This window comes from Acyrthosiphon pisum, chromosome A1 (assembly GCF_005508785.2).
Source record: "Acyrthosiphon pisum isolate AL4f chromosome A1, pea_aphid_22Mar2018_4r6ur, whole genome shotgun sequence".
NCBI lineage: Eukaryota > Metazoa > Arthropoda > Insecta > Hemiptera > Aphididae > Acyrthosiphon > Acyrthosiphon pisum.
The window spans coordinates 101109876-101122273 of NC_042494.1; the positions used below are offsets into that span (position 1 = coordinate 101109876).

At 27.5% G+C, this 12398-nt stretch overlaps 1 protein-coding gene across 1 annotated transcript; it reads right to left on the reverse strand.

The window, feature by feature from the left end:
- Nucleotides 1-1145: 1145 nt before the first annotated feature.
- On the reverse strand, nucleotides 1146-10690 carry LOC100168671 (trehalase). The gene is made up of 10 exons (XM_001952563.5): nucleotides 10491-10690; nucleotides 8891-9169; nucleotides 7581-7753; nucleotides 3939-4138; nucleotides 3434-3558; nucleotides 3219-3361; nucleotides 2708-2874; nucleotides 2411-2615; nucleotides 1388-1584; nucleotides 1146-1314 (listed from the first exon to the last, which is right to left on the reverse strand). Exons 1-10 carry the CDS (start codon nucleotides 10607-10609, stop codon nucleotides 1183-1185), a joined length of 1740 nt encoding a protein of 579 aa, XP_001952598.2. The 5' UTR covers nucleotides 10610-10690; the 3' UTR covers nucleotides 1146-1182.
- Nucleotides 10691-12398: the final 1708 nt, after the last annotated feature.

The following is a 12398-nucleotide window of genomic DNA, read 5'->3' on the forward strand; positions in this document are numbered from 1 at the left end:
GATTTTTAAGTTTTCTGCTGGTTTAAAAATTCGAAAATGTAATTTACAATTATTTACAATTAATTTACAATTGTTTGCAATTTGTCCGAAGTCGATCGGTCAAAGTCGGGGGGCCATCATGAAGATGTACATGTTTACAGACATGGTCAGTTTTCAATTTTTTTATTTTTTTTTCTATAAATATCAATAAAGTTTTATCTGTTGGGCCAATAAGTGTAAAGATTTAATACAAGGATCCTGATATATTGTTACAATAGCAGTTGAAAAATATTAAAAATACATAAGCACAATTTTTTTTATAAGCATTTTAAGATTGAATTTTGGCAAAATTTATCAAATTTTAATTTGAATAATTATTTTGTAGTTAAAAATTTATAAAATGTTCAACTTTTGTATCTCAGAATTGAAAATTTAGAACAAGATTCCACATAAGTAATTAATTCTGTTACCAAAAATCTAAAAAATACATTTACACAGTTTAGTTTTATAGTCATTTTAAGTTCAAATTTGGACGAAATTACATATTAAAAACCTGGAATAACTATTTTAGTGATTTTCTTATGATTGTATAATATTTTTCGTGGGTACTTTAAACTTCTAAAGTATAGTATTATTTATCTATGATAGTATCACGGTTTGTTGTTGATCTATAACCCGTTATAAGTACCAAATAGATATTGTCATATGATTAATTTGGAATCTATTATAGGTCAATTTTTTTTTAATACCATATACATATAATATTATGTCTTATACCTAGACTGACATACCGTCTGCGCTCAGAATCGTTTTTCTTATACAATGATAATATATCATTGAATTCAAATTTGATACCATCTATTATACAAGTGACCCACTTGTAATATACTGTACAGCAGAATGACATCCACTTACCCACCTTTTTTTAAATTTTATTTTCAACACATTTGAAATAGGTAGGTAGGTACCACATACATCGTGTGTACCTATCTTCTGTTCTACCATTGCAACTTATAGGTATTGTATATCCTCGTCCGAGAAAATAGCCTATGAAAGTTCAAATAATTTTGTTAACGTAATAATTAGCGAAGCAAAATGAACGATCATTTATTGTAAAACTAATGATGCTAGTTCAATTTTTATTAATTTTTAAACAAAAAACAATATATAATAATAATATGTTTATTTATTTTGAAGTAGGTATTATTTTTTACTCTTCAGTTTATCTCCCCATTTATGAAAAATCTCAAGTAGTACTCCGATTGTTACTCCGTATCCTTGTGGATAACGTCCAAGCTTATCTTCGCCATTACTGCCCAATTTAATTGCACTATACTGTAAGTTGATAGGTATATTTATATTTTTTAATGTTTTAATTTTATTTATGTTATCAATAATAATAATTTACCTTTTCGAACAAAGTCTTTGTCTTATTATATCCCGCAAAATTTGTGTTCACCCATGAACTGGCTAAATTGAATGCTACTTGTTGTGCTTTTTCACTTCTAGTTGATTGTAACCCAAAAATTATCATTGATTGTAATTGTGGCCAACAGTTATAATAGTCCCAGTCGAAATTAGTGTTATACAAAGATGTTGGTACGCCTATGTCAGATAAGTTGTTGTAAATTAGTGATACCTAAGATTTTTTTGATTTAAAAATATTTATAAAATATTTTGATTTATCTTATCAATATATCACCGGTGTTGGGTAAGTTTTTTTTAAAAGTTATACCTACAATTGTCAATTACCTACCTACTTGATTTGTTAATTAAATCAATTGTAATGGCATTCCTTTACTTTTAGTAAGAGTAATAACCTACCACTAAAACTTACATTCATAGGTACAATCTGGGGAGGGGCATGGGAGTCATATCACTCATAGTTTTCAAATTAGCACCATAATATCATTTATACTATTCAGTTCTTTTTTTGTTGATAATATTATTGTCTATTGAAAAAATTGTTATATACTTATTTAATTTATTTCAATATTTTATTATTCAATTAGTGGTATATGTGGGGGTGGGGAGGTACATATCTATGGTGAAGTTGCCCATCTTGTAATCCATTATCATTAGACTAACTACTGAAAAAAATAGGGTGCCCCTAATTTTTTCATTGCACCCTTGCTTAAATTATTTTCATGTTACATAAAAAAATTGTTTTAAATAACCCACAGCAGTATCTTTTATTAATCAACAAATAATTTTATGTTAGCAAAATAATCAATATTTTATTATGAACATTTTATTTTGTTTCAACTTTATTCAGTATTATCATATTAGTTTTTGGATAACTATGGTTTTTAAACTTTGGACTTCTTATTGAAGTCTTGGAAGTTGAAGCAAAGTGCAAACTATAATAATGCCATTGATATAATATACCTACAAATTATTAATTAATAACTATTTATTTATATACACTTACATAAATAAAGTGGTGTCAAATCTGGACTTATAATTTCGTTTCTTATTAAATACTCCACTGCTGAATCGCCGTAAAATTCACTTAGCTTATCATCATAACTTCCAGTCCACAGAGGTGCTAGGTTGGACGCATAAAAATAATTGCGACTTTCTGCTGTCGTTGTGTCAAAATCTAACCACATTTTTTCATCCTCGTTCCATAATAACTGTTTTAGTTAAACAGTAATATATATATTAAAGGTATACCTATAATTATGGTACTTAATGCAATAATGAGCATGTATTTAAAAATACTTACTGCATTTATTCCGATTTGGTAACGACGAGCAAGGTTCTTATAAAACTTTGAGTTTTTATGATCATTAGCAATGAGATACATATTTGATAGAATATTGGCGTTTAATTGCATTATAGAATTCAATTCAACGTATGCAAAATTCAGTGGATTAGTTTTCAGTAATGTCTCTGTAAGTAGGTAAATTAAATATGGGAAAATTCATAAATGCCAAAATATAAATGTTATATACATTTTTTTAAATAACTTTAAACACGATTTAAAATCTGTAGTTATGAATTATGATGTTAAGTGATTCAAATCGCTAAATGTATAAAAGTTTACTGTAGGTAATATATAGGTATATATTAGTATATAATTTATACTACCTATATTATAATGTCGACTAGGAGATAATTTTTTTTAAATGTTTGCCATTAATATTAATAATGAAATACAATTTAATTAAAATGTTGGATTGATTAATATACATTACTGCTAACGTGACCAATATATTGAATTATAATAATTTTACTTCTTATATCATTATAATTATTCCGATTATGGAAATGTCTGCTTGAAAATCCCCAGCCAGATTCGGAGGCAGCTTTGACTCTACACAAATATTCTTCTTGATCTCGAATAGTAGGCAGTTTCTTCGATATGTTTAGATCAACACTTAAAACATAGAGTGTTTAATAATTTAACAAATATATTCATTAAAGTACATCTTAAATTATTCTTACGTACGTATACATTTCAGGCCGAGGATCATACAAATCGCTCATATAATGAGACATGATATAAGAATTACCATTACTTTTCACATTTACGTTCCTGTAGGTTAACCAGAACATCATTTCCGCATCTAGGAGCTATAATTAGAATAACAATTATTTAGAGTAAAAGTATATTGTGCACTACCTATCAAAGTTTTAAATTAATTAGTAAATTGATTTTTTTAGCTTTTTTATAATATAATACGAGCATAATGAAAGTTTTTAAATAAGAAATGAGAATAGTGTTTACACGTGAAATCGGAAAATACAATAAATGTCAAAACATAGATATACTGAAATTATCTTGACAAAATAATAAGAACTTAATATTTTGTTGCTAATTTTAATTTACATTTTTTTCTCTGTAAAGTAACCATCACTGATATAAACATTGAATAGAATAGGTATTATTTTTAAATATTAATATTAAAAAGATAATTTCATTATTCATGAAGATTATGGTTTTATATACTTACTCCAATATTATCAGTTATGAATTTTTCGTCTTTAGTATATGTATAATAAATAGACATCATTTGAGTAAGAAGTGGTGGTTGTGATCTCCCTTCATAGTATATTCTGTTTCCTAATAGCACGTATCCATAGTTCTGAATAATGCTAAGAAAATTGCTTAAGATCCCTTTTACTGTAGTTTTCATTCCACATATTAATGCACCTACAGAATAATATTAAAAATAAAGTACCTAGGTATTGGGATTAGCTCAAACTAAAATATAAGTAAGTGTATAATATTATAAAAATACATATGAGTAGAGTTCGAGACTAATTGTTGCACAAAAATGAACGAAATATGCAGTCTTAAATATATGTAGCTATATTTTTATATTACTTTCGAAAAATGCATAAAACATATGACAATTTTGGAAATAAAAAACTCAAAAATAAGTAGATACATAAATGGATAAACGGTAATAAAAATAATTTATACACAGGCTTACTCATTCGAATATAATATATTGATTCATATGAAAATTATTTCATGTTTTGGGTATTTTGAAACTATTGTTAAAATACATAGTTTTTAAAAATACTAGAAGATCTACTATAGGTTAAAGAATAACTAATAACATGATATGCGAACACCGTGATAATCTAACACGTATATATTATCCACTGATTTTCATTTCTTCATAGTTACAATCTAGAGTCTAGACATCAATAATTTTACTAAAGTTTTGTCACAGAGAGACTCATAAAAACTCACGTACCTACCTACTATACGCGCCAACAGGAGGGAGGATTTGGGGGCCAAGCGCCCAAGCCTCCCCCATATTCAATATTATAATAGTAGCGCTTCAGGATTTAGCCTTCCCAAATCTCAAACACTATTTACGCCCATTACTACCTACCCAAACATAATTTACTTTAGGAAATATTCTTGGACGTTACCCAAATGTGATTTTTCCCGACAATTTTACGTACACAAAAATTAAAAAAAGCGGGTAATTTGATGTCGCTCTGCTGTACAGTAGGTTATAAGTGGGTCAATGTATAATGGATTGTATGATTCAGTGATATAATACCATTATATAAGAAAAACGATTCTGAGCGGAGACGGTTTGTCTGTCTAGATATTTTATACTGTTACTATTATTATAATCTGTAAGTTGAATTAATAGTTTTATGGTTTATTCGTTTCTATGGTGATAAACAAAGCGTTAGAAATTAAAATCCCGTTCTTAGCGGTTTTTGGTAATTTTTCGGTGGTTTCTCCCGTGGTATTAAATAACTATTGAGAAAATCAAAAAATGACCACTCTTCAGTACCATCTTTATTCAATTTGCTTAAATATGAGATACTATTTGTTGAAATCGAAGTACTTTTTCTGGTAGAAAATATGTAAATTTATATACATACGGAATAAAAAAAAAAAAAAAATAAACACCATTGTAAGACCCCTAGCTTCCTCGCTCCGCTCAGAATCTAAAAATGAGAAATATGCAAATTCAAACTCTGTATTTAATTTCGCCATTTTATAAAACAAATTTATCACTTACCCAGAAAAATCTTCTACCGCATAAACATGCAAATTCAAGAAGTACCAAACCTTACATATGAGTTATAAAAGTTATGAATTAATAATTATATTATTACATTCTGGATGGGGGTCGAGACCCGGGACCCCCATCGTAAATACGCGCCACTGATAATGTAAACTATTAAAATGTAAAAATTAAAAATGTTTTAAATTATAGAATATTAAAAATAGTTAAAATAATCAAAGTTTTTTTAAAATTAATTGGTTAGATAACAGCCAAATATTAATTAGTCCTATAATATATTTAAAAATTAATTTAGGAAAATGATGACCTAAAAATCTTGAAATTATCAAAATAGTCAAATATGATTATAAATTATAATTGTATTGTATTATTATCAAAAGTTATGTTAAAAAGTAAATTAAAAATGTGTACAATATAAAATTTATATTGTACACATTTTTAACATATTTTAATATATTTAATATGTTAAAATGACTAGCAAAAATTATTATCGATAGGTAACAACCTCCCATTTGGAATGAATAAGATACTTAGATTTACCAAATAATATTTTAACTTAATAACATCGGCTGGTCGTTACTTGAGACTTGTTTATATTAAATATAATAAATATATATTTTATGTATACAATAATATCTAGTACAAAATATAGTGTCCGCGTTCTGCAATCTAAAGTTTTTCTTAACTGTTCAGTGTCCGCGTTATGCATTTTAAACAATGGACCGTACAAATCGACCGTTTACCTACCTAGTACCTTCTTATATAAGTTATATTATTTAAAATTGATATTGTATATTTTTACTAACCTACTAATTATTTATGTTTTTTTTTGAAAAAATGTTGCAATCCATACAAATAATGTACAACATGTAATTTATTTATGAGAATATCGTTATGAGTTGTAGCTTGTGAATGACGTGATAGGGAGAGTAGTTGAAAGTTGAACGCGTGTTTGAAGCAATTTTGTGAAATGTGTTGGTATTATTTGAATATAGTTTTTTGGTTATTTTATATTTATAAACAAGTGAAGCGGTTTTATTGATTGAACTAATTTTAAGATCAGCTTGAAAATATAAATGTTGTTACAGTTAGAATATAGGTTTATATTTTATATATATTTTTTTTGAAACAGTCAGACATCTTATTTATAGGTAATTAAAATATAAATTTATGCTGATGTGGATTAAGGTAAACGGAAAACTGGTACGGTCTGTATAAAGTATAAACGCGGAATACTGGTACGGTTCACAATAGTAAAGGTTTCCCAAACTTATATGAAAAAAAAAAGTATAAAATATCAACGATTATTTTTAATTTAATTTTACCGATCGATGGGAAAACACGAGTGACTGCGAGTGAAAATAATGCGATAACGATAAGATACGATAAATATCTATTAATCAATAAATGTCATGAACTATGGTATACAGAAAGTTCTCATCAGTACAATATTATTCCCAATAGTGGATTGAGTGTGTTATTACTTCAATAAAAATTATACCTAATATGGACAATTTTGAAAGTCAAAGAGGCTCAGAGTTAATAGTATATAAGAAATATTCTTATGTGGTTTTGAGGAAGAATAATAATTCTATCAGGCGGAAATGCACACAAAACACAAATTTGAAATGCCCGGGAAAAGTTACAACTAATTTGATCAAACTGGTAAGTTATAATATTATCACATTATAATATATTTTTATTTATGTATTTATGGAACTAACTGAAATTCCAGTACGTAAATTATTCAAATGAAATTTCACATAAGTGCACAGTTAAAAACAAAATAGAAGAGATAATTGTTGTTAAAAATAGTATAAAGGAAAAATCTGTAGGAGCACGAGAAACCCCAAGTCAAATATTGTCAACTATATCATGCACAACATTCCAAGTTAGACAATAATTATTTTATAATTTATTATTATACCAGTATTGTACCAGTATTCCGAGCATCGTGGATTACAACGGAAAAATAGAAAATGTCCACATAGTTTTTAACTTACATTAAAAAAGTAGGTACCTAATAAGAATTACGGCGAAGACGTGAAGTAGGTATGTAGCAATAGTTGCCTGTACCAATGTACCATATTATACCTTTTATTATCCAATATGCGTCCCAATAATGAAATTCATTTTGAGATTCCATGTTCACAAAGAATCCGTTAGGTACATATATCATTGAGTAACGACCACCTTTAATTTTAACTCTAGTTGATATTTTTTTTGCTAATTTCTTCCAAATCTGATTTATTCCCGACACGAATTCCCTTGATACAAAACAATAAATTATAGTTCAATATTTTAATTTTAGTTATTTTTTTTTTTAACACAAAAAAAAAAGAAACTTAAAATTATTGTTATGAACATAATACATATATGAGACAAGTTACCATCAGTATCACATTTTATTAAAATTTTTTTTTGAAGGATTATACGCTAATGGAAAAAAATGTGCCTATATATATTTTTTATGTTTTAAGCTTTTAAAGTTGAATTATGAACATTTAATTTATACTCTATTTCCATCTAAGTTTACCCATTAGATCGACATAATATGACGGTAGCCGTCGCGCAGCTGCTCTTTCCATATACACGGTGGTGGCCGTTGAAAATGGAGGTTAACGTCGGTTGTCGATTAACCGCGGCGACCAATTCCAGAGCGCCTGGGCATTGACTGAGGGGGTCTGACCGTTCCGGTGGCTCAGTATGTATGCGCAAAAGTGGGTAAACTTAGATAGAATAAAGTAAATGATCTTGTATTAAATATTCAGGAATATTGACCAAAACTAAACATTATAATCAACATTAAAAAATGAAAAGATTTAAAATTTAAAATTTAAAAAACCTATAAATATTTTAAAATGAGTAAATATTTTGAAAATATTACTAAATATTGAGTATAGAAAGTTATGGTGTGAAATGTTTCGAGTTTCTACAGTCAATACTTTTTAAGTACCTACCTATTTATACAATTATACCTAACAACAAAAAAACTGAAATCGTTCATTTATACACGTAAATTTCGTCGACATTTAAATTTTAGACGCTCATATGAAATATTTGAGAAATTAAGCTCAATTTTTTTTTAATTCTTGTAAGAAAATCTCATACGAATATTGTATTACATTTTCTATTTATTTAACTCAAAAACAAAAATTGTATCATACATAAATCGAAAAAAAACTAAATAAAGTAAAAAACTAAAAAAAATTTAAAAAAATTGGAAGTTGCAACTTTTGACACCCTAAGTACCAACTAGAACCACCCTTTAAGTTGAAAATCAATTTTAACTGCTTCAAAAGGTGAAGCCAGGTACGAAAAAGTGTACGCACATGGCACATCGTTATACAATTAATATATTATATGCTATATTAAAAATATAAAACTATTATTTAAATACTTACTTATAGTTGCTATCTTGTATATAATCAATGATCTTGGGATGATTTCTGAAGTCCGGTGGTAACCAGTTATCAATGGTATGGAATTTGAAATGGTTTGTAACAAAGTTCTTTAGTGCTGGTAATGGTATAGTGCCATTAAATGTACTATTCAATGCACGAAAATTACTGTATGTAACTGCTTCTTTTCGTCTCATTTGCATATCCACAAATGTTTTAGATGATACAAACATTTTTGAAATTTGGACTGCACGTAGTAAATCACCTTTGCAATATATTAAACTGTGAAAAATAATATATTATATTATATTCCATATAACTAATGAATAAATAAAAGTAATTTGTTGTAATTTAAAAATATTATTTGTTGTAACTTGAAACTTTTAACGTAGATGGTATATTATTATATTTTAGCGCACGATGACAATTTCAAATACAATGTTTTCAGTAATAAATGATTTAACCTATACCGTATTGATATTTGACAATAGTAAAATAAATTACTTTAATATCAATATAAATATATCAAAAAATATACTCAGTAATATTTTATGCTGATTTTCTTCGCTCAGAATTGTTTTTCGTATGAAACGCCCCAAAATATAAAAACCTGGTAACGCCACTGACATATCTGTGACTTATTCTATTCCCTATGGCGAGGCACACTCGACACCTACTGTACAGCAGAATGGTAACCTATTTATTATTACCTAGTTAAATCTAACTTTTGAAAAATTGTTCAAATATTCATTATTATGCTTTTAAAATGTTAGTCGAGACTTTCATTACTTTAAAATGAAATATTAGGTTCGGATTTTTTCTACAGATTTTTAGTTGTGAAATTTTTTAAAATCCATCTTCTTGATTGCTGTCTGGTTAAAAACATGGTATTTGTGTAGTAAGTTAGCTACCGTAAAATGCTAGCTACCAAAAAACTGTACGCGTGCAGTACCTATGCTACCTACAGGAAAATACGACACACCAACCTACTCTTCTATTTGTTATATTTTTATTTAATTTTATTACGGAAAAGTAAGTGTGATTTGAGTTGTTAAGATAAACCACATATTTTAACGCCCGTCGGTCTCACAATACTATAATTACTAAATATCAATTAAACTAGTAACTATCTGGTAAATTACCAGTAAATATATCCACCAAGCCATATATATTATAATAACTTTTAGATATTAAATTATTTCAGTTTTTGTTGTGTCCTTCCGCTTAGCCTTAGCAACAAATATGTTACCTAAAAAAGAATGGTGACGGACAATAATTTAAACATAATACACGACGATTATCAATATATTTTAAGTTTTCTGGGATAACGTAACAGCATAGTAGTAGTGAAGTAGAGGTAGGTAGCATACTACATGAGTACCAAAAATATTTTCTGAGTTCAAATTAGATCATTATAAATGAAGCATTTGTAGCATGCATTAGGATGCAGTAAATATTTTACGTCATGCATATAACGCCTGTGGATAGACATTTGGACGCACCCAGACAATATAGATATAAGTAAATGAAAAAAAATAATTTCTTTAAGTATAGATAATGATTAATATTTACTTTAATAGTGAAATAAATGTGTTTATATTACCTTGGGCAAACTTCATAAATAGGCGGTGGATGATAAGGACCATGCAGTAGATTTTGAGATGAAAGATAACCCCTTAAAAACGGAATTAATAAATATATATAATATGTATATCGATACATTTTTAGTTTTAGTTGCTATTTTATATGTGTGGATTTCAAATTGAGTATTAATGTTGTGTCTGTTTGTTAATTACTACGAATGAGATTTTACTATATAGTATAATATACTTTAATTAAATAATATATTTTTATTACAATTTCATAGGACCAATTTATTAATATACTATACAGGGGAATGTATAATAATAACGATGATCCGAAGCTTTGATGATTAGGTTTAATGTTTTTACTTTGCTATAGATATTATGGGACTAAACGGAAGAAAATACCTTTTTAATATTTAATCTTAAAAGATTAATAAATAAAAAACAAGTTGAATAATTTATGAATCTATATTAATAGCAGCTGGTTTAGGATTAGTGGATCATTCTGTATAATATTTATATAAAACAAAATGTTATTAACAACAATAACGTTGCATGGGGTATTTACACAAATGTTTTAGAGACAAAATTATCAAATGGATATTAACAGAAGTACTTATTTACAATATTAGTTTAGTCATATCATACGCATAACTAGATTCATAATATTATGTAAAATTACGATTTACGATCATATAGTTGAGTATTTATTTATTTCTCATGAACCGACGATAATGAATCCTCAAGGACCTGTATAACCCTTGTCCACTATTACCTACCCAGCAAGGTTAAAAATTAAAATTTCTTAATTGTATCTATTAATGTATATTTGATCAGCGATCTACAATTATTTAGGGGCCGGGACTACTTGCCATAGCGATAACTAGTATGTATGTGTAGGATCCGGGATTTGAAATATGAATAGTATCTACGGCTTTCGTTATTATAAACTATACCCACAGTAGTTGCGGACTGGGCCACTGTGCAATTTCACAGTGAGCCGGCGTCATATCATATAATTTCCCCCGGGCTGGTACAAAATAATCCATCTGGTATAATATTATGATTGTTGACGAATTTTTTAGGACCTCATCTATTTAGAACACCTTGGTAGTAGTCAGAGTAGACTAACATGATCCACTCCCCTCAACTAAACTTTAATTACTTATAACTATAGGGCATTAGAGCCAGAGTTTTAATTTTTAGATTAAACTTAATTGGTACAGTGGTATCTATAATTCAAATCATTTTGTTCCGACTATTTACAATTTGTCGATTGTACTATTTATGATTTCGATACGTCAGTAACATCTTTATCTATCTATAGTTTAATGGCTGTTATATGTGTCTGAGCCTCAGACCAGTAACAAGTACCTACCTACCTAATTTGATAGTTAGTGTTGCATCATAATCACGTTTATTTCGTTAAGTTCGTATTTTTGTTTGCTCAAGAATTGTTAAAACAATTATTTGGTAATCTTTTTAGGGAATTTTCACTATTTTAGAGCATTTTGGATAGTTCTTAGGGAATTAAAATCCGGGCCCGTGGTTATAAACCCATAAACATTAAAATATCTACTCTTCCAAAATTTGATTTTAATATATCGAATTACTTTAAAAAATATACTACTTTCGAATATGAAAAAATGTGTTTTAAAAAATATGTAAAAAAAAATATATAGCTGTTGTCAATGCCTTAATACAATTATCATTATGATCGGTCGCTTCAAGTACAAGTGTACAACTAAATAAAAAGTTGTAAATAAGTTTACTATGAGTTACCTACCTACTTAAACAATTAATTATTCCTTAAATGATCGTGTACCTAAGTAAAAATCATCCACCTATCTATCACATTTATACTCTAAATTGTATCTATATGATTTATGATTTAAAGTAGGTATACAATAAAAATAACAAACAAA

Bases quoted from the DNA above. Each gene is read 5' to 3' on its own strand.
- LOC100168671 (XM_001952563.5), bottom strand. From the start codon at position 10,609: ATGTATCGATATACATATTATATATATTTATTAATTCCGTTTTTAAGG. The intron at 3,559-3,938 runs GTAAGTATATAA...TTCTAATTATAG, and splicing joins TCATAACTGATAATATTGGA to CTCCTAGATGCGGAAATGAT. The intron at 1,585-2,410 runs GTAAGTGTATAT...TATCTGACATAG, and splicing joins TTTGACACCACTTTATTTAT to GCGTACCAACATCTTTGTAT.